The 24,099-nt window shown below is 42.1% G+C and overlaps 1 protein-coding gene and 2 long non-coding RNA genes across 49 annotated transcripts in view; 1 reads left to right on the forward strand and 2 right to left on the reverse strand.

Annotated features, from left to right (window-relative positions):
- Positions 1-4,707: 4,707 nt before the first annotated feature.
- Positions 4,708-24,099, reverse strand: part of LOC118384930 (A disintegrin and metalloproteinase with thrombospondin motifs 2) — a 104,872-nt gene continuing 85,480 nt past the window's right edge. Inside the window, exons 10-22 of one of the 47 annotated variants that reach the window (XM_052520659.1) lie at positions 20,026-20,139; positions 19,747-19,892; positions 19,446-19,621; positions 17,464-17,597; positions 13,943-14,066; positions 13,667-13,747; positions 13,017-13,180; positions 11,915-12,071; positions 10,186-10,318; positions 9,676-9,883; positions 9,302-9,431; positions 9,132-9,206; positions 4,708-6,740 (exon numbers count right to left, since the gene is read on the reverse strand). In XM_052520659.1, the coding sequence (XP_052376619.1) occupies positions 5,752-6,740; positions 9,132-9,206; positions 9,302-9,431; positions 9,676-9,883; positions 10,186-10,318; positions 11,915-12,071; positions 13,017-13,180; positions 13,667-13,747; positions 13,943-14,066; positions 17,464-17,597; positions 19,446-19,621; positions 19,747-19,892; positions 20,026-20,139 (2,631 nt within the window). In that variant the 3' untranslated portion in view covers positions 4,708-5,751. Of the gene's footprint in view, positions 6,741-9,131; positions 9,207-9,301; positions 9,432-9,675; positions 9,884-10,185; positions 10,674-10,807; positions 10,943-10,969; positions 12,072-13,016; positions 13,181-13,666; positions 13,748-13,942; positions 14,067-17,463; positions 17,598-19,445; positions 19,622-19,746; positions 19,893-20,025; positions 20,140-24,099 lie in introns of those variants that run through there. The other 46 variants (XM_052520650.1, XM_052520635.1, XM_052520633.1 and 43 more) reach the window with 46 other exon arrangements.
- Positions 10,680-11,996, forward strand: LOC127930698 (uncharacterized). Its single transcript, XR_008138920.1, has 4 exons — positions 10,680-10,768; positions 11,092-11,172; positions 11,308-11,415; positions 11,848-11,996. It is a non-coding gene; the product is annotated as an uncharacterized LOC127930698 (long non-coding RNA).
- Positions 15,111-16,038, reverse strand: LOC127930699 (uncharacterized). The gene is made up of 3 exons (XR_008138921.1): positions 15,971-16,038; positions 15,563-15,730; positions 15,111-15,138 (listed from the first exon to the last, which is right to left on the reverse strand). It is a non-coding gene; the product is annotated as an uncharacterized LOC127930699 (long non-coding RNA).

Here is a 24,099-nt window from a genome sequence, read left to right on the forward strand (position 1 = left end):
TCAGAACGTGACAAACCTGAACATTATTCACTTGCGAAAGTCTCCTTGCTTTAGTGTACATATTCAAAAGCATTTACCATCAATTTCCGTGTTAAATTATTAACGGGTTCGTACTAAAAGCATGTCAAAACAGTCAGTCTGAGGAGAGGAAGCAAAGTCACGGAAATCATTAAAGTTGCAGTACTGCTTCCTATCCAAACTGGGAACACATACTGAATTATTCAAGTTATGATTCTACAGATAAATCATACTTGATTTATATTCCATAATGTTTTGTGGATACATATTGGGACACACCATAAACATTTTCCTTATTCATCAAGAACAATGAAGAATTTTCCACAGAAAAAAGGGAAGCCATTATTGACAATGAAATGAATGTGAGGATGGAACAAAATAGAATTCTAGGCCTGGCCAATGTGATCCTTCAGTCTCTATTTCACAGACAGTCTGGTAGATGAATACCCCGGCCTGCACAGCATTTTGTAGAAGAAGGATGAAAACGTCAACCAGTTGTAACACTTAGTTAATTGGACATCAGCTCACAAACAGCAACGCAAACAACAACACAACAACACAAACAACAACACAACAACACAAACAACAACACAACAACACAAACAACAACACAACAACAACACAACAACACAAACAACAACACAAATCAAATTAAATCAAATTTGTTTATAAAGCCCTTCTTACATCAGCTGATATCTCAAAGTGCTGTACAGAAAGCCAGCCTAAAACCCCAAACAGCAAGCAACGCAGGTGTAGAAGCACGTTGGCTAGGAAAAACTCCCTAGAAAGGCCAGAACCTAGGAAGGAACCTAGAGAGGAACAAGGCTATGAGGGGTGGCCAGTCCTCTTCTGGCTGTGCCGGGTGGAGATTATAACAGAACATGGCCAAGATGTTCAAATGTTCATAGATGACCAGCAGGGTCAAACAATAATAATCACAGTGGATGTCGAGGGTGCAACAGGTCAGCACCTCAGGAGTAAATGTCAGTTGGCTTTCATAGCTGATCATTCAGAGTATCTCTACCACTCCTGCTGTCTCTAGAGAGTTGAAAACAGCAGGTCTGGGACAGGTAGCACATCCGGTGAACAGGTCAGGGTTCCATAGCCGCAGGCAGAACAGTTGAAACTGGAGCAGCAGCACGGCCAGGTGGACTAGGGACAGCAAGGAGTCATCAGGCCAGGGAGTCCTGAGGCATGATCCTAGGGCTCAGGTGCCCCGAGAGAGTGAAAGAAAGAAAGAAAGAAAGAAAGAAAGAAAGAAAGAAAGAGAGAAAGAAAGAACGAGAGAATTAGAGAGAGCATACTGAAGCCCCCCGACACATAAACTACTGCAGCATAAATACTGGAGGCTGAGACAGGAGGGGTCGGGAGACACTGTGGCTCCATCCGATGATACCCCCTGACAGGGCCAAACAGGCAGGATATAACCCCACCCACTTTGCCAAAGCACAGCCCCCACACCACTAGAAGGATATCTTCAACCACCAACTTACTAAGACAAGGCCGATATAGCCCACAAATATCTCCGCCACGGCACAGCCCAAGGGGGTGCGCCAACCCAGACAGGAAGACGGCATGAAAGAGCACCAGTAAGCCAGTGACTCAACCCCTGTAATAGGGTTAGAGGCAGAGAATCCCAGTAGAGAGAGGGGAACTGGCCAGGCAGAGACAGCAAGGGAGGTTCGTTGCCTTTCCGTTCACCTCCACACTCCTGGGCCAGACTACACTCAATCATAGGACCTACTGAAGAGATGAGTCTTCAATAAAGACTTAAAGGTTGAGACAGAGTCTGCATCTCTCACATGGGTAGGCAGACCATTCCATAAAAATTGAGTTACGCATAATAGCCCATATAAAATATTTTAAACAAATTCTTCACATTCTCTTCAGAAATGGAAAAGTGAATGCAAAGTTCAAAATAAAATAATTATAAGGCTATAATAAAGAACTTACACTTTCCATGTGTAGCCTATATTATTATATGTACTACTTGTCACAAATATTACCGAAGGTGACTCCCCTTCTTGTTCGGGTGGCGCTCGGCGGTCGTCGTCGCCGGTCTACTAGCGATCACCGATCCGTTGTTCTGTGTTCCTTTGGTTTTGTCTGATTGGTATCACCTGTTTCTTGTTTGGTTGTTAGGGTAGGATTATATATAGTTTGTTCAGCCCGCTTCTGTTTCGTGCGGGCTTGTTCGTCTGTTCTTTGTTTGAGTGTATTTTGTTTGTATTTTGGGTTTCACGCTGTCCGTTTATATTTCTGATCATTTGTTTTCCTACTTTTGTTCATGTTATTTTTCCGGGACATTAAAGTGTGTTTTTTCCCACATCTTTTGCTCTCTGCGCCTGACTCCACACCTCCTCACTCATTTGTCGTAACACTACTATTATTATTATTAGATGTATTATTATTATATTCATTATTATTATTATATGTATTATTATATTCATTATTATTATTATATGTATTATTATATTTATTATTATTATTATATGTATTATTATATTCATTATTATTATTATTATATTTATTACTATTATTATTATTATATTTATTACTATTATTATTATTTATGTATTATTTATTACTATTATTATTATTATATGTATTATTATTATTATTATAATATTTATTACTATTAGTATTATTATATTTATTACTATTATTATTATTATATGTATTACTATTATTATTATTAAATGTATTATTATTATTATATTTATTACTATTATTATTATTAGATGTATTACTATTATTATATTTATTATTAGTAGTATTATATGTATTACTATTATTAGTATTATTATTATATGTATTACTATTATTATTATTAAATGTATTATTATTATTATATTTATTATATTATTATTATTTTATTATTATTATTATTATTATATTTATTATTATTATTATTATTATAATATTTATTAATATTATTTATTATTAAATGTATTATTATTATTATTATTATATTATTATATTATTATTATTATATTTATTACTATTATTATTATTAGATGTATTACTATTATTATATTACTATTATTTATTATTATATTCATTATTATTATTATTATTATTATTATTATTATTATTATATTATTACTATTATTATTATTAAATGTATTATTATTATTATATTTATTACTATTACATTCATTATTATTAGTAGTATTATATGTATTACTATTATTATAATAATATTTATTACTATTATTATTATTAGATGTATTACTATTATTATTATAATATTCATTATTATTATTATATTTATTACTATTATTATTATATGTATTACTACTATTATTATTTATAAAATTATATTTATTATTATTATTATTATATTTAGTATTACTATTCTCTAAATGATTATATTTATTATTTTCTCCCCAATTGGTAGTTACAGTCTTGTCCCATCGCAGCAACTCCTATACGGACTCAGGAGAGGCGAAGATTGAGAGCCATGTGACCTCCGAAACAAGACCCTGCCAAGCCGCACTGCTTCCTGACACACTGCTCGCTTAACCCGTAAGCCAGCCGCACCAATGTGTCGGAGGAAACGCCATACAACTGGCGACCACAGGCACCCGACCCGCCACAAGGAGTCGCTAGAGAGCGACGGGACAAGGACATCACAGCCAGCCAAACCCTCCCTAACCCGGGCGATGCTGGGCCAATTGTGTGCCGCCTTATGGGTCTCCTGGTCAAGGCCGGCTGTGACACAGCCTGGGATCGAACCCAAGTCTGTAGTGGCGCCTCAAGCACTGTGAAACAGTACCTTAGTCCGCTGCGCAACTTGAGAATTCCCTATTATTATATTTATAATTATTATATTTATAATTATTATATTTATATTTTTTTTATTTATCATTATTATATTAATAATGATGATATTTATAATTATTATATATGTATTATTATAAATTATTATATTTATAATTAATACTATTATTGTGTAACGTCGTTCTTCGTTTGTCGAAAGAAAGTCGGACCGAAATGCAGCGTGGTGGTTACTCATGTCTTTAATGAAGGAAGAGCGATACATGAAATAATTATACAAATGCAAAACAACAAAACGGAACGTGAAAACCTAATTACAGCCTATCTGGTGAAACTACACAGAGACAGGAACAATCACCCACGAAATACACAGTGAAACCCCGGCTACCTAAATACGGTTCCCAATCAAAGACAACGAGAATCACCTGACTCTGATTGAGAACCGCCTCAGGCAGCCAAGCCTATACAACACCCTTACTCAGCCGCAATCCCAAATACTACAAACCCCAATACGAAAATACAATATATAAACCCATGTCACATCCTGGCCTGACCAAATATATAACGAAAACACAAAATACAATGACCAAGGCGTGACCTATTGTTATTATTATCCTATACCATATATTACCTACATCATGAAATATCTACTACTAGATGAACATCAGTCATTTAGTGCCACCCTGTGGACACCATGTTGTTCATCATCATAGACAGTCTAGTTCTCGACTGCACATCATTACCACTGAGGAAGCGAGAGATGGTTTGCTGTTGCAGGCCTACCCTACATTACTGAAAATAGTTTTAATTTATTTAATTAATTTATTCATATTGTAATCATCATTATGTATATATAACTTTTCTTTAACATTCTCAACACAGTTCAAAAGTCAAAGGAGGACAACAGTATTATTTTTCAATTGCAGTTTTATTAAATGATCAGATTACCAGGTATGAAAACGTACAGCTTATGTTGTTTCCATTGACCAATGTGTTAGAATACTTCATAGTGATTGTATGGCTGCTGGTCCTATGAGCACATGCCTCATGCACCTGCGTGTGAAAAGCATAAATCATTTATTTAACAGACAGTTCAATAAATATTACAAATAAAATTTGAGTCATATTTACATTTTGCCTTGGACATCATGTGCTGTGTGTTGGTATTGAAAGGGTGGAATGTACAGATAGTGTAAGCTAGCCTTATACAGTTTGGATATGATTATGGTTTCAATAGGGTGTATACCATTACTATAATAATATTAAAAGTACTACTACCATAAACTATTAAAAACAAATATACAAAAATGTATTCACAAACCATTTTTGAACCTGCTACTGACAACAACGACTTCCTTTCTTATCAAGTGCTGTTAAATAAGTCATGTATTAATTGTTTACAATCTAAACAAATAAACAATATGTATTGACATCAAAGCATAAAAAACTATTCAATTTATCTTTATTACCAAGCAGCGATTACAAATGTGCAATTAACGCTCAAGAGAGTGGATTTACAGAAAACTAGTTAGTATTCATTTCTCAATTGTGTCAGTTTTGTACATTTTCTTTCATTTCTATCCCCTTTCCTCATTGGATAAAAAAGCAAAGCAGGCCCAATTCCCATCTTTAAGATAACCAATACATTTTTACATGACCGATAGGCTCTGAACTGGAATGAGTGGTTTCATTATAGCAGGATTATGTCACACATTGGTTGCAGGTAGTCTAGCGGTTAAGAGCATTGTGCCAGTAACCAAAAGGTTGCTGGTTTGAATCCCCGGGCCGACTAGGTGAAAAATCTGTTGATGTGTCCTTGAGCAAGGCACTTAACCCTAATTGCTCTGGATAAGAGTGTCTGTAAAATGTCTAATGCAACATTCAACAGGAAAATCTCCGTAGCATAGCTTTGGGATGTGCTAAAGACTAAGGGAATCAAAGGTCGCCTGACTATCAAGGTCCCGGTTCTCTTTTTGCTCGTTTGAGGAGTAAGTCTTGCCTCCTTTTCTCAGCTAGGAGCTCTTGTATTCTTTTGTTCCGTGTCATTTCTCGGAATGGAGGCCGTCTTCTAGGAACAAAGTGGTTTTGAGAGACATCATTGTCTACACCAACGATCCTGTACGGCACCTCCAGCCAGTCGTTCTCTCTCTTGTCCTCTGTCCTGTGGGGGGGTATGGTGGAGAGCATGCTTATCACACTGACCCTACGCTGCGTTGGAATGGTTTTCCATCTCTTGTCTACTTTAGGTCTGGAAGTGGATGGAGCTAGGGTTGTCCAGGACTTCCTCTCAATAACATCAACCCAAGCTGTGGTGGACGTGATGGATTTGGGAACATTTGTAGTTCTGAGAGTCGATGAGCCCTGACTGGTGGGGACTGTGGTGGGTTCTGTGGTGGGTTGAATGGTGGTGCTGGGATCTGTGGTCTCCTCAGTGGTGGTGGGGAGAGATGTAGGACTCCTGGAGGTAACCAAAGGGGTGGTTGTTCTTCTGGGGCGTCTGGTGGTTAATACAGGGATGGTGGTAGGGCTATATTTTTTCGCTGTGTTGTGCTCGTTGGTTTTGGTTGTATACTCCTCATAATCGTCATAGTCGACATAAGCAAAGTCAGTGGTATAAAGCTCGGTGGAGGGTTTGGGTGTGAGGGTTGTTGTGGGGGTTGTTGAGAAGGAGCGATTGGTGGGGGTGGGAGCAGGTAGTGTGGTGTACCTCCAGGGCCCAGTGGTGAAGGTCTGGCTCGTACTGGTGAAGGTCTGGCCCGTACTGGTGAAGGTCTGGCTCGTACTGGTGAAGGTCTGGCCCGTACTGGTGAAGGTCTGGCCCGTACTGGTGAAGTTTCCCTCGCTGCAGGACTTGCAGCACATCTGTCTGTACCCACGGTTGGAGCAGTACCTGTTCAGCACCTCCATACGACAGAACGCTGACCTATCCCCCTTACACTGCCCTGAAACACAAAGCAACACACATCTCAGAAACAAAACCCAACCTCTTATGATGAACAAATCAACCATAAATCTATCCCAAAGACAGGGACAGCGAGAAAGTCACAGCTAAGTCTACTGTGACTGAGAGAAAGCAGAAAGGGCCAAGATGCTTTGTTTATCATGCTGAATCAGATGCAAAGATATGAACGGTAAGATAGAGTCGCTCAACATCGTACTATTCATCACTCGACATTGTAACAATGTGAGCTGAGAGTCGGGAAGCAAGATCAGTGAGTGAGTGTATTAATAAATAAACGCAACATAAAACAAAACAAGAAACACGAACAACACACAGACTTAACACTGGAACAGAAACAATAACGCCTGGGGAAGGAACCAAAGGGAGTGACAGGTATAGGGAAGGTAATCAGGGAGGGGATGGAGTCCAGGTGAGTCTGATGACGGGCAGGTGCGCGTAACGATGGTGACAGGTGTGCGCCATAACGAGCAGCCTGGTGACCTAGAGGCCGGAGAGGGAGCACATGTGACAAACATCATACTATTCATCACTCAACATCAGACTATTCATCACTCTAGGTGTATAATCTGTCAGACATAAAGTTGAATAATCATATATTGACAGTTTTATTTGTTGGGTTTGGACTGTACTGCTGAAATGAATGAGAAACCAAAGTCATACGATACACTCTCCCTGTCATATACGTGAACACTGTCTATTCAGCAGAGACAGTTAACAGTTTGGTTAATTAACTACATAACATCAGTGCGCCAAAACAGATTAACAATAACTGATATACACAATGGTGATCAAGTGAAACAATAAAGATGTCCTATTTGTGTAAAAGGAACAGCACATTTAGTGTCTCTTGATACACTTAAAAATACTTCATCCAGTACCTCTGATAAAAATAATTTTGGCCCAATATATAGTAAGGAACACATCTGTTCAGGCCGTAGCTATAAGTTGGCTGGTAAAAGCATACAATTCATTGTTGTCACCAAGTTGGGAAACTAAAAGTCATAAATGCTACTGAATATAGGCAAAAATAATTGTATATATTGTAGATACTCCCAAGTCGCAGTTTAAATCTGGTTGACACATTGTTTTCCCCACAGCTGCCAGAATTGAGCTACATTGATACAATCATGATACAATTCCAATCAATGACCATCACTGTTTTGTACATGAAGGTGCTGAGAATCCATTTTGTGGTTAAACACCAAGTTATCTTTTCTTCTTCAGGAAGCTTCTCCTTTTATCACTCTGATAAACAAGAAAAAAGCCATTATGTCTTCATTTCTCCCAAAAGCCTAATATAAGGCAAAGCTATTTCCCAGATGTTTATGACAAAATGACTGCGTGAGGTATCAGAACATCTTTTTCACTAACTAATGCCTTACAATGCTACACAAACACACAAGCATATTTAGATAAATAAGGACACATTTTAGTGTCCACTGTCTACTGCACAAAATGCATTGAGAGTAAAATTCACATTCCTTTGTGAAAGTGAGAATAAACCATACTCACCTTGGCATAAACATTCTGCTCTGGTTACTTATATTAATGTCCATATTTTTTTTAATTTTTTGCTCATTAGATGTTTCACTTAAATATGTAGGTAGAATGGATACAAAAACACACATACGCTAACCGTCAGTAATAGAGAGGCATATAGGAACTCACACCTTATTTCTGTGGAACTATTTACAGTGATAATTGTGTATGCGTACTGTATGACAATACAACTTTATTGTCCATTTTACAGCGAACAATGGACATGTGTCTTCTGCTCCGTTCTCAATGCCCCTCAGACACCAGTTACTGAGTCAGCTTCACCTTTGTGTTAACAGCCACAGAATAAAGGTTTCTCCCAAAACAAATCCCCTGCGTCTTGTTATCAAATCCACTGCGTATCTCCATATTCACTTCCCTTGAGTGTCCCAGGTTCAAACCCAATAACACGCAGTCAGTGAGCAACTCCGTATACAGAGGCCATGACTATAGTCTCAGAGGCTCACAGCCAGGACTTAATAAAGCCTTATCAGGGATAGAACTTCCCTTTCTCTCTTCAGTGAGGATTTCAAGGCCAGCTCTACAGCCTACAGTACAGTCAAACCCCTGAAGGAGAGAGTGTGCGCTGTGCGTGTGAGAGAAAGAGCCAGAGAGACAGAGACCACAGCACAGGAAGTCTCCCGTTCTCAGCCAGGCAGAGAGGCCACAGACAGGCAGGCATCCTCCAGTGTAGAGGAGTAGAGCAGAAGAGGAGGAGAGAGACACTATCAGGGCATTCTTCCCTGCAGAGAGAGGCAGAGAGAGAAGGGTAGAGCCCAGGTGAGCAGAGGCATGCAGCGGACTCCTCGCTCCGAGCTATAGAGGGGATGTTTACTTGAGGAGATCTTGGGAGCAGGGAGTTCTGGGTTGGCCCGCGACAGCCACTGGATCAAAGTGTTTCTTCCGTCCCCTGAGAACAAAACAAACAAGGGGATGATGTGAAAATCCATTTATATTGTTATGTACTTGACTTCAATAAGTTAGGCTTTCTGATTGGACAGTTACCTGTGCAGGGGACTAGCTGGCAGGTTTTGAGTGTGATGGGTTTGGTCTCCACGCAGAGTCCCACTGAGTTATCAGAACTGTTGCACAGAACCTGCCGCTCCTGGGTCCCGTTGCCACACGTCACCGAACACTAAATAAAACACACACACACACACACACACACACACACACACACACACACACACACACACACACACACACACACACACACACACACACACACACACACACACACACACACACACACACACACACACACACACACACACACACACCTCTGAGTTGTTCAAGATTTCATGGAAACAGGTGTTTGCATGGAATGCTGTCAGTAATGGTGGAGAAATATTCACATTTGGCTTTCAACGTCGACCTACCTGGGACCAGGGTCCTACTTCCCACTTGGCAAAGCAGAGCTGGCGATTGCAGGGTCGCCGTCCCTCTGGCCTGTCATCATTACAGTACTTGCTGTGGATGGTACGTTGGTCACCGCCGGCGATGGGCTGCAGACAGAGGACAGAGCGGGTCTGGTAGCCAGTCTTCCCACAGGGTGAACTACACTCCTGCCAGTCCCCAGTGATCCAACTGGAGATTAGAGAAGACAGATACATCACCATACAGGAGGAGTGGGAATAGAATGACTTACTGAGAAACAACAGGAATATTAACAGTTTATATACAGAATTAGTAATACAATAGTTACATAGAATATTCACACACACACACGACACGCACGCACGCACGCACGCACGCACGCACGCACGCACACACACACACACACACACACACACACACACACACACACACACACACACACACACACACACACACACACACACACACACACACACACAGACACAGACAGACACACTGATGCATTTACATACACTGGCTGGGAGCACTCTTTCTGGCTGCAGTTCCTGCTGATAGCTCTGGGCTTGTCGATGTTCACACAGAGGGTGCGGTGGACCATCTTCCCATCTGACTTTCTCCTGCAGCCAAACCTTGTGTACTGCTTACCTAAAGAGGGAACAGAGTGTATACCACTCACATTAACAAATCAATCAATCAAATGTATTTTATAAAGCTCTTTTCTACATCGGCAGTTTAAAAAAAATGCTTTACATAAACCCAGCCTGAAACCTCTATAAGCAAGAAATGCTTTACATAAACCCCGCCTGAAACCTCTATAAGCAAGAAATGCTTTACATAAACCCAGCCTGAAACCTCTATAAGCAAGAAATGCAGAGGCAGAAGCACCAACACTGTTGGTCAACAATGTTATTTGACAGTTGAATACAGGAGGACGTTATATTGTTACCTCCACAGGAGGACGTTATATTGTTACCTCCACAGGAGGACGTTATATTGTTACCTGTACAGGAGGACGTTATATTGTTACCTCTACAGGAGGACGTTATATTGTTACCTCTACAGGAGGACGTTATATTGTTACCTCCACAGGAGGACGTTATATTGTTACCTCCACAGGAGGCGTTATATTGTTACCTCCACAGGAGGACGTTATATTGTTACCTCCACAGGAGGACGTTATATTGTTACCTCCACAGGAGGACGTTATATTGTTACCTCCACAGGAGGACGTTATATTGTTACCTCTACAGGAGGACGTTATATTGTTACCTCTACAGGAGGACATTATATTGTTACCTCTACAGGAGGACGTTATATTGTTACCTCTACAGGAGGACTTTATATTGTTACCTCTACAGGAGGACGTTATATTGTTACCTCCACAGGAGGACGTTATATTGTTACCTCTACAGGAGGAGGTTATATTGTTACCTCTACAGGAGGACGTTATATTGTTACCTCTACAGGAGGACGTTATATTGTTACCTCTACAGGAGGACGTTATATTGTTACCTCTACAGGAGGACGTTATATTGTTACCTCTACAGGAGGACTTTATATTGTTACCTCTACAGGAGGACGTTATATTGTTACCTCCACAGGAGGACGTTATATTGTTACCTCTACAGGAGGAGGTTATATTGTTACCTCTACAGGAGGAGGTTATATTGTTACCTCTACAGGAGGACGTTATATTGTTACCTCTACAGGAGGACGTTATATTGTTACCTCTACAGGAGGACGTTATATTGTTACCTCTACAGGAGGACGTTATATTGTTACCTCTACAGGAGGACGTTATATTGTTACCTCCACAGGAGGACGTTATATTGTTACCTCCACAGGAGGACGTTATATTGTTACCTCCACAGGAGGACGTTATATTGTTACCTCTACAGGAGGACGTTATATTGTTACCTCTACAGGAGGACGTTATATTGTTACCTCTACAGGAGGACGTTATATTGTTACCTCCACAGGAGGACGTTATATTGTTACCTCTACAGGAGGACGTTATATTGTTACCTCTACAGGAGGACGTTATATTGTTACCTCTACAGGAGGACGTTATATTGTTACCTCTACAGGAGGACTTTATATTGTTACCTCTACAGGAGGACGTTATATTGTTACCTCCACAGGAGGACGTTATATTGTTACCTCTACAGGAGGAGGTTATATTGTTACCTCTACAGGAGGAGGTTATATTGTTACCTCTACAGGAGGACGTTATATTGTTACCTCCACAGGGCCTAGAGCAGTGAGACCACTTCTTTAGAGCCCACTCAAAGTAGGCTGTGTCCTCCTGCACCAGGTTATTTTCTATGGACGACTGCAGCTCTTCGTGGAGAAAGTACTTGTAGGAGAGAGTAACTTTTGAGTCACCGTGGGAACGCATCTGTGGGATAGAAAGGATACTGTCAATTCCAAAACACTTGTTCACAGCTGAACTCTGATACAAAGGAAAAAGAAGAACTATAACACCTCGTGATTTCTGACAACAACATGCAAACAAAAGAGACAAATCATGGATGCTACAATAACCAGTCAGTCAGTGCTGAACAACACAACAGACATTAATGACTAATAGTAAGTTATAGAGCAACTTGAGACGTGGCTAACATGACAGAAACAATGATATGGTACCTTTCTGTAACTACTGTGGATGTTCTGTAAGTAACTTCACGCGATGTAAACTGAAGCTCTAAGGTTTTAGACCAACAATATGGCTGGATAGTGGATACTCGTTACACAGAGAACATTTCAGGTTGAATTATTTCCTGAAGCTACCGCTATATTTCCATTGGTGAGGTGGTTTTAACTTAAAGTGGATAAAGACTAAACCATGATACCAAAAACATTACTGTGGCATATGTAACGGGCAGGCTCTAAACCTCCGCACGCGCGCGCACACACACCCACACACACACACACACACCCACCCACCCACCCACCCACCCACCCACACACACACACACACACACACACACACACACACACACACACACACACACACACACACACACACACACACACACACACACACACACACACACACACACACACACACACACACACACACACACACACACACACACACAAACACACACACACCACACACACACACACACACACACACACACACACACACACACACACACCGTTAGACCAAGAGGAAATTCCCTCTTGGGTTGATGGCGACAATTATTTTGAAGTCGCAGGAATGGCTACCTCATCCCGAGACCATGAGCCTGACTCATGTCCGCTACACATGTGCACATCAATTCAGGTAATGTCAATCATTTGTACTGGCCAGGGACCTGAGTGTATACAAATGACTCACCATGACCAGAACAGTGTATCTGAGAGGTCCTGTGGTCTGGATGGTCTCCATGTCATCATTGTTGTGGTACTCCCACTCCACCCCCTTCTCTATCACTGTACGGGACTCTGGAAACTCGTTCTCATCGTTCAGGAACAGATGACCTGTGGCCTGGTTCTTTACAGCTGACAACAAGGAGAACAGGATGTACTGATGTTTGGCTGAGCTCTGCTTTTCTCAACTTGGTCATCATGGCAGGGATAAGCCAGAGATATTTGTCAGGATTATGATAATGAGCATTAGGGCCTGGATTTACTAAACCTAATCAAGAAGAAAGTTATAGTTGGTATTCCTCAAAAAGGTTTTGGGAAATGTTCTTATGTTATTTCTTAATTTTCTCCTAAAGAAAAAAATTGTGAAGAAATTAGATTCTTGAGCCAGTATAAATGAGCATCCAAGCTGGATCTCTTCCCAGCAGTCCAGATGCACTATGGGTAGTCGACTAAAGTATTCTGTACTCTCAAACCCAACACAGCCAAAACTTGACTGAAGCAGCAATTAATAACAAACTTCCTTAACCAAAAGCCAAAGACTACTGATTTATAGAGGCCAACATCCTGGATATTAGCGAGCCACTCTGATATTCACAGAAGCAACATAAATAAACCTACCAAGAATGTGAGGGGTTGCCTTGAACTCCTGAATCAACAGATGTCTGGCCCCTTGAGGGATTTCAAGGATCTTGAGGAAACCTGAAACAAACCACAAACAAAATACAATAGATGAACAACAGTCTGGTCTAGGTATAAAAACAGCTTCAGATACTGAGAAAAGCATCCCTGTGGATGTTGACACAATGTTTCCTATCTGAGATTGTACATGTGTGTGTTGGCGGTGGGGGTCATGTTACTGGACCTGAGGGTAGAAGAAGTTCAGGAGGGGCTCACCTTCTTTTTTAGCGCTCCTAGTGAAGTTCCCCTTGATGATCTTACAGCTGGAGTTGTCTCCACCACAGATACCACACTTGTCCTCCTGCATGTCTGAGGCTATCTGGTTGTCACAGCCCACGTGCTGTTGAGAGATACGAGTCAGTGTATGGGAGTATGGGATCAGGGAGAGGAGTGAACCTGGATGGGTCAGTGTATGGGATCAGGGAGAGGAGTGAACCTGGATGGGTCAGTGTATGGGAGTAGAGGACCAGGGAGAGGAGTGAACCTGGATGGATCAGTGTATGGGATCAGGGAGAGGAGTGAACCTGGATGGATCAGTGTATGGGAGTATGGGATCAGGGAGAGGAGTGAACCTGGATGGGTCAGTGTATGGGAGTATGGGATCAGGGAGAGGAGTGGACCTGGATGGATCAGTGTATGGGAGTATGGGATCAGGGAGAGGAGTGGACCTGGATGGATCAGTGTATGGGAGTATGGGATCAGGGAGAGGAGTGGACCTGGATGGATCAGTGTATGGGAGTATGGGATCAGGGAGAGGAGTGGACCTGGATGGATCAGTGTATGGGAGTATGGGATCAGGGAGAGGAGTGAACCTGGATGGGTCAGTGTATGGGATCAGGGAGAGGAGTGGACCTGGATGGATCAGTGTATGGGAGTAGAGGATCAGGGAGAGGAGTGGACCTGGATGGATCAGTGTATGGGAGTATGGGATCAGGGAGAGGAGTGAACCTGGATGGATCAGTGTATGGGAGTATGGGATCAGGGAGAGGAGTGAACCTGGATGGATCAGTGTATGGGAGTAGAGGATCAGGGAGAGGAGTGGACCTGGATGGGTCAGTGTATGGGAGTATGGGATCAGGGAGAGGAGTGAACCTGGATGGATCAGTGTATGGGATCAGGGAGAGGAGTGAACCTGGATGGGTCAGTGTATGGGAGTATGGGATCAGGGAGAGGAGTGAACCTGGATGGATCAGTGTATGGGAGTATGGGATCAGGGAGAGGAGTGGACCTGGATGGATCAGTGTATGGGAGTAGAGGATCAGGGAGAGGAGTGAACCTGGATGGGTCAGTGTATGGGAGTAGGGGATCAGGGAGAGGAGTGAACCTGGATGGGTCAGTGTATGGGAGTATGGGATCAGGGAGAGGAGTGAACCTGGATGGGTCAGTGTATGGGATCAGGGAGAGGAGTGGACCTGGATGGATCAGTGTATGGGATCAGGGAGAGGAGTGGACCTGGATGGATCAGTGTATGGGATCAGGGAGAGGAGTGGACCTGGATGGATCAGTGTATGGGAGTATGGGATCAGGGAGAGGAGTGGACCTGGATGGGTCAGTGTATGGGATCAGGGAGAGGAGTGGACCTGGATGGATCAGTGTATGGGAGTAGAGGATCAGGGAGAGGAGTGGACCTGGATGGGTCAGTGTATGGGATCAGGGAGAGGAGTGAACCTGGATGGGTCAGTGTATGGGATCAGGGAGAGGAGTGGACCTGGATGGATCAGTGTATGGGAGTAGAGGATCAGGGAGAGGAGTGGACCTGGATGGATCAGTGTATGGGATCAGGGAGAGGAGTGGACCTGGATGGATCAGTGTATGGGATCAGGGAGAGGAGTGGACCTGGATGGATCAGTGTATGGGATCAGGGAGAGGAGTGAACCTGGATGGATCAGTGTATGGGATCAGGGAGAGGAGTGAACCTGGATGGGTCAGTGTATGGGAGTATGGGATCAGGGAGAGGAGTGGACCTGGATGGATCAGTGTATGGGATCAGGGAGAGGAGTGAACCTGGATGGGTCAGTGTATGGGATCAGGGAGAGGAGTGAACCTGGATGGGTCAGTGTATGGGATCAGGGAGAGGAGTGGACCTGGATGGATCAGTGTATGGGATCAGGGAGAGGAGTGGACCTGGATGGATCAGTGTATGGGATCAGGGAGAGGAGTGGACCTGGATGGATCAGTGTATGGGATCAGGGAGAGGAGTGGACCTGGATGGATCAGTGTATGGGATCAGGGAGAGGAGTGGACCTGGATGGATCAGTGTATGGGATCAGGGAGAGGAGTGAACCTGGATGGGTCAGTGTATGGGAGTATGGGATCAGGGAGAGGAGTGGACCTGGATGGATCAGTGTATGGGATCAGGGAGAGGAGTGAACCTGGATGGGTCAGTGTATGGGATCAGGGAGAGGAGTGAACCTGGATGGGTCAGTGTATGGGAGTATGGGATCAGGGAGAGGAGTGGACCTGGATGGATCAGTGTATGGGAGTAGAGGATCAGGGAGAGGAGTGGACCTGGATGGATCAGTGTATGGGAGTAGAGGATCAGGGAGAGGAGTGAACCTGGATGGATCAGTGTATGGGATCAGGGAGAGGAGTGAACCTGGATGGATCAGTGTATGGGATCAGGGAGAGGAGTGAACCTGGATGGATCAGTGTATGGGATCAGGGAGAGGAGTGAACCTGGATGGATCAGTGTATGGGATCAGGGAGAGGAGTGAACCTGGATGGGTCAGTGTATGGGAGTAGAGGATCAGGGAGAGGAGTGGACCTGGATGGATCAGTGTATGGGATCAGGGAGAGGAGTGGACCTGGATGGATCAGTGTATGGGAGTAGAGGATCAGGGAGAGGAGTGGACCTGGATGGGTCAGTGTATGGGAGTAGAGGATCAGGGAGAGGAGTGGACCTGGATGGGTCAGTGTATGGGATCAGGGAGAGGAGTGGACCTGGATGGATCAGTGTATGGGAGTAGAGGATCAGGGAGAGGAGTGGACCTGGATGGATCAGTGTATGGGATCAGGGAGAGGAGTGGACCTGGATGGGTCAGTGTATGGGAGTATGGGATCAGGGAGAGGAGTGGACCTGGATGGATCAGTGTATGGGATCAGGGAGAGGAGTGGACCTGGATGGGTCAGTGTATGGGAGTAGAGGATCAGGGAGAGGAGTGGACCTGGATGGATCAGTGTATGGGAGTAGAGGATCAGGGAGAGGAGTGGACCTGGATGGATCAGTGTATGGGAGTAGAGGATCAGGGAGAGGAGTGGACCTGGATGGATCAGTGTATGGGAGTAGAGGATCAGGGAGAGGAGTGGACCTGGATGGATCAGTGTATGGGATCAGGGAGAGGAGTGGACCTGGATGGATCAGTGTATGGGATCAGGGAGAGGAGTGGACCTGGATGGATCATTCAGGACAAAGAGAGTGTGTGCGTGACTGAATATGCATGTGGATGCAGTGGTTTTCATCAGTATGGATAACAGTTTATCAAACCTATATGAAAAACAGTCCTAACTTCATATGATCCCTACCAGAGGAACTAGCCAGTAGCAGCAGATTGTATAAGACAACTTAATATTTACGGTAATATTTAATGAGGAGGATAATGTTCCTTTATGCACCCTACCAGAGGAACTAGCCAGTAGCAGCAGATTGTATAATGTTTACGGTAATATTTAATGAGGAGGATAATGTTCCTTCATGCATGACTTGTGGAAAAAGGCCACAAGACCGGGGTGATGCCTACCTCACAGTCTCCCCGCACACAGATACTGTAGGAGTCTTTGTAGGAGCAGCGTGTGCCATCGTGCACCATCCTGTTCATGGCCACCACATCTCCTGTCTCCTTAGACTGGCAGTAGAGCTCGCATCTCTCATCAACTACAGTACAGAGAGCAGAAGAGAGGGGGACAGGATACAGGGGTTAATGAAGGAATTATCGTCATACAGAAAGAAGTCTTCAGCTTTCTTTGACTACTGTGTTAACCTTTTGAACAGGCTTTCATTAAGGTAGTAACAATATGTGTTTTCCTAGAGACATGCATGACTTCTGAGTCACTGGCATGGTAAACTGTGGAAATCTGAACAAACAGTATTTAGAATTCTAAATTATAAACTGGGTGGTTCGAACCCTGAATGCTGATTGACTGACAGCTGTGGTATATCAGACCGTATACCACGGGTATGACAAAACATTGGTAACCAATTTATAATAGCATTAAGGCACCTCAGAGGTTTGTGGTATATGGCCAATATACCACAGCTAAGGGCTGTATGCCGGCACTCTAGTCATGATGATACACATGTAAGACTATAACAACACAAGCATGGAAGAGGCAGTTTCAGGGAGTAAAGAGACCCTTCATTTATAAAGCTAATCAAAAAAAGCACTAACAATCTTCCACCGTGGAGGAAAGCAGGAGATTTCTCAGTAATGACCTTTCCATGTGTCCTTATTCAAACACTGGCCTGACCAATGTTCCCTCGACATGTGGAGTAGCGTGGCCTGCTTATGTGTGTGTGTGCGTGTGCGTGTGTGTGTGTGTGTGTGTCTGTGTGTGTGTGTGTGTGTACCAGCAGTGCTGTCTGTGTATTTGTTTGAGCCGGGGCCTCTCAGATTCCTCACTAAACCAATCAGTCCTCAAAACCCAGGTTTACTCTTCTGATCCCACTCAATCATTATGATTGTCCAGAGACTTGAGCTACTGGGTAATACACTGTGAATCCCTGTGAAGTAATGTGTATGTCAGTGCAGCCAGATGCCTATCCTCCTCCTCCTCTTCCTCCTCCTCTTCCTCCTCTTCCCCCTCCTCCTCTTCCCCCTCCTCCTCCTCCTCCTCCTCCTTCTCCCCCCTTCTCTCCACCTAAAGCTAAGCTGTCTGTTTTGCTATGGGCCACGTTATGTAACTTCAGAGTTTTATAATGGTTTGGAAGTCCTGGCCTCACAATGGGAAAATGAGAGCAGTGGTGTACACTTTTTCCTCTCTCTGCCTCAACAGAACCTCCAAGCCAACTTCTGAGTAAAAAACACATCTGGCCTGAGTGGTAACAGCTGCTGTGAGGGCATAATAAACCTCCTATGCTTACTGGTCCAATCTCTGGACAGTACAGAGGGAAAGGCATGCACAGAAAGTACTAATCAAAAAGGAGAGGTGATAGGATGGACAATTCTTATATTCAGCTTCTATTCTAAGTGTAAAAATATGGCAAATAGTTGGGTCTTGTTTTCTGCATGTCAAACCTATTGTGTGCATTTATGTGAGTGTACTTGCTTCAATGTATTTATGTGAGTGTACTTGCATCAATGTATTTATGTGAGTGTACTTGCTTCAATGTATTTATGTGAGTGTACTTGCTTCAATGTATTTATGTGAGTGTACTTGCTTCAATGTATTTATGTGAGTGTACTTGCTTCAATGTATTTATGTGAGTGTACTTGCTTCAATGTATTTATGTGAGTGTACTTGCGTCAATGTATTTATGTGAGTGTACTTGCTTCAATGTATTTATGTGAGTGTACTTGCTTCAATGTATTTATGTGAGTGTACTTGCTTCAATGTATTTAACGTATGGGTAAATAACTAATTGTCAAGACAGTGGTCGTTATGCTGTGACACAGTCCCCATTTTTAAGAATAGGGCTAACGTCAGTCTGAATGAATGCTTCACTGGTCCCTCTGTCTTTTTCAAAGCCTTTTAGACTCCCAGCCAGGCAGCACTGTGGACTTACTGTCAGGATGCTCATAGGGCAGCCAGTGGTGCTTGGTGTTGTCATACTCAAAGTAGGGCTCCCACATCTTGCACTGCTCCTCCCTGAAGTCAACTAAGGGCTTGGAGCACTCCTCTAGGTTACACAGCTGGAACTCATAGCTGTTGCCATAGCAGGTGCGTCCTCCATTGGCAGGGCTGAGTTAGGGCAAAGGAGAGAGACAGCGGGAGTTCCTTTACATTTGAGACATTATAGACACTTTCCTATCGTTAACAGAGACTTAAAGCACACCTATCAGCTTGTCGTCTTGTGCTGTACTCACATTGGGTTGTCACACTGACGGGTCCGGAAGCGCACACCACCCCCACAGGTACGGGAGCAGGAGCCAAAGTTACTCCACTGGCCCCAGGCACCATCCTGTCTCAGAATGTCTGGGGTCAACTTCATGCAGTAACCCTTGAAGCAGTGCTGAAAGAGAGGGAAAGAGAGGAAGAGAGAGAGAGAGAGAGAGAGAGCGAGAGAGACGAAGAGAGTTGTCACTGCATATGTTGACAGAAACATTGAAGCAACGCACGAGCATGTAAAGAGGAACCTTTCGTACCTTCCCTGCTGCACACGTAGTGCCGTCGATGGGCGGACCCTTCTTGGTTTTGCAGAAGAATGGGTTGTCTGGGTGACTGCACCAGAGCTGCGTGCAGGGGTCGTAGGTGCTGTACTAAAAGAAACAGATTCATGCTCTCTCTCAGATGCTGATCAAGAAAGCTTCCCTCAGCCTTAACATGTCAACCAAGAAAACATAAACTGTACTGTATGTACACAACCGTCCAAAATTGGCGCTGGTGGCATTCACTGAATACTATATCTGCCCAATGCAGCTCTAATATTGTGAATAGTTAGGGTCTAGTCAGAACAACAATTAATACTGTCATTAAGGATGTCTATGTTAATATTTACATGTTGTGAAGCACAAACATTACCATGGTCATTCAACAAGACATTGAACATGTCAAATCTGATGCAACAAGACATTGAACATGTCAAATCTGATGCAACAAGACATTGAACATGTCAAATCTGATGCAACAAGACATTGAACATGTCAAATCTGATGCAACAAGACATTGAACATGTCAAATCTGATGCAACAAGACATTGAACATGTCAAATCTGATGCAACAAGACATTGAACATGTCAAATCTGATGCAACAAGACATTGAACATGTCAAATCTGATGCAACAAGACATTGAACATGTCAAATGAACTGATCTGGTGCAACAAGACATTGAACATGTCAAATCTGATGCAACAAGACATTGAACATGTCAAATCTGATGCAACAAAAGCAACAAGACATTGAACATGTCAAATCTGGTGCAACAAGACATTGAACATGTCAAATCTGATGCAACAAGACATTGAACATGTCAAATCTGATGTAACAAGACATTGAACATGTCAAATCTGGTGCAACAAGACATTGAACATGTCAAATCTGATGCAACAAGACATTGAACATGTCAAATCTGATGCAACAAGACATTGAACATGTCAAATCTGATGCAACAAGACATTGAACATGTCAAATCTGGTGCAACAAGACATTGAACATGTCAAATCTGGTGCAACAAGACATTGAACATGTCAAATCTGGTGCAACAAGACATTGAACATGTCAAATCTGTGCAACAAATCTGATGCAACAAGACGTTGAACATGTCAAAATGCAACAAGACATTGAACATGTCAAATCTGATGCAACAAGACATTGAACATGTCAAAACAAGACATTGAACATGTCAAATCTGATGCAACAAGACATTGAACATGTCAAATCTGATGCAACAAGACATTGAACATGTCAAATGAACTGATGCAACAAGACATTGAACATGTCAAATCTGGTGCAACAAGACATTGAACATGTCAAATCTGTGCAACAAGACATTGAACATGTCAAATCTGTGCAACAAGACATTGAACATGTCAAATCTGATGCAACAAGACATTGAACATGTCAAATCTGATGCAACAAGACATTGAACATGTCAAATCTGATGCAACAAGACATTGAACATGTCAAATCTGAACATGTGCAACAAGACATTGAACATGTCAAATCTGCAACAAGTGAACATGCAACAAGACATTGAACATGTCAAATCTGGTGCAACAAGACATTGAACATGTCAAATCTGATGCAACAAGACATTGAACATGTCAAATCTGATGCAACAAGACATTGAACATGTCAAATCTGATGCAACAAGACATTGAACATGTCAAATCTGGTGCAACAAGACATTGAACATGTCAAATCTGATGCAACAAGACATTGAACATGTCAAATGAACTGATGCAACAAGACATTGAACATGTCAAATCTGACATTGAACATGTCAACAAGACATTGAACATGTCAAATGATGCAACAAGACATTGAACATGTCAAATCTGCAACAAGACATTGAACATGTCAAATCTGATGCAACAAGACATTGAACATGTCAAATCTGATGCAACAAGACATTGAACATGTCAAATCTGGTGCAACAAGACATTGAACATGTCAAATGCAACAAGACATTGAACATGTCAAATCTGATGCAACAAGACATTGAACATGTCAAATCTGGTGCAACAAGAAGACATGTCAAATCTGCAACAAGACATGTCAAATCTGATGCAACAAGACATTGAACATGTCAAATCTGCAACAAGACATTGAACATGTCAAATCTGATGCAACAAGACATTGAACATGTCAAATCTGATGCAACAAGACATTGAACATGTCAAATCTGATGCAACAAGACATTGAACATGTCAAATCTGATGCAACAAGACATTGAACATGTCAAATCTGTGCAACAAGACATTGAACATGGTGCAACAAGACATTGAACATGTCAAATCTGATGCAACAAGACATTGAATGCAACAAGACATTGAACATGTCAAATCTGCAACAAGACATTGAACATGTCAAATCTGATGCAACAAGACATTGAACATGTCAAATCTGTGCAACAAGACATTGAACATGTCAAATCTGATGCAACAAGACATTGAACATGTCAAATCTGATGCAACAAGACATTGAACATGTCAAATCTGATGCAACAAGACATTGAACATGTCAAATCTGCAACAAGACATTGAACATGTCAAATCTGATGCAACAAGACATTGAACATGTCAAATCTGAACATGTCAAATCTGCAACAAGACATTGAACATGTCAAATCTGAACATGTCAAATCTGCAACAAGACATTGAACATGTCAAATCTGATGCAACAAGACATTGAACAAATGTCAAATTGAACATGTCAAATGCAACAAGACATTGAACATGTCAAATCTGATGCAACAAGACATTGAACATGTCAAATCTGATGCAACAAGACATTGAACATGTCAAATCTGATGCAACAAGACATTGAACATGTCAAATCTGATGCAACAAGACATTGAACATGTCAAATGCAACAAGACATTGAACATGTCAAATCTGATGCAACAAGACATTGAACATGTCAAATCTGATGCAACAAGACATTGAACATGTCAAATCTGAACATGCAACAAGACATTGAACATGTCAAATCTGATGCAACAAGACATTGAACATGTCAAATCTGATGCAACAAGAATTGAACATGAACATGCAAATCAAGACATTGAACATGTCAAATCTGATGCAACAAGACATTGAACATGTCAAATCTGATGCAACAAGACATTGAACATGTCAAATCTGATGCAACAAGACATTGAACATGTCAAATCTGATGCAACAAGACATTGAACATGTCAAATCTGATGCAACAAGACATTGAATGTCAAATGTCAAATCTGGTGCAACAAGACATTGAACATGTCAAATCTGTGCAACAAGACATTGAACATGTCAAATCTGGTGCAACAAGACATTGAACATGTCAAATCTGATGCAACAAGACATTGAACATGTCAAATCTGATGCAACAAGACATTGAACATGTCATGTGCAACAAGACATTGAACATGTCAAATCTGATGCAACAAGACATTGAACATGTCAAATCTGATGCAACAAGACATTGAACATGTCAAATCTGATGCAACAAGACATTGAACATGTCAAATCTGATGCAACAAGACATTGAACATGTCAAATCTGTGCAACAAGACATTGAACATGTCAAATCTGTGCAACAAGACATTGAACATGTCAAATCTGATGCAACAAGACATTGAACATGTCAAATCTGATGCAACAAGACATTGAACATGTCAAATCTGATGCATGTCAAATCTGGTGCAACAAGACATTGAACATGTCAAATCTGATGCAACAAGACATTGAACATGTCAAATCTGATGCAACAAGACATTGAACATGTCAAATCTGATGCAACAAGACATTGAACATGTCAAAGACATTGAACTGACATTGAACATGCAAACAAGACATTGAACATGTCAAATCTGATGCAACAAGACATTGAACATGTCAAATCTGATGCAACAAGACATTGAACATGTCAAATCTGGTGCAACAAGACATTGAACATGTCAAATCTGATGCAACAAGACATTGAACATGTCAAATCTGATGCAACAAGATTGAACATGTCAAATCTTGAACATGTCAAATCTGATGCAACAAGACATTGAACATGTCAAATCTGA

Source organism: Oncorhynchus keta, chromosome 6 (assembly GCF_023373465.1).
Source record: "Oncorhynchus keta strain PuntledgeMale-10-30-2019 chromosome 6, Oket_V2, whole genome shotgun sequence".
In the NCBI taxonomy this organism is placed as follows: domain Eukaryota; kingdom Metazoa; phylum Chordata; class Actinopteri; order Salmoniformes; family Salmonidae; genus Oncorhynchus; species Oncorhynchus keta.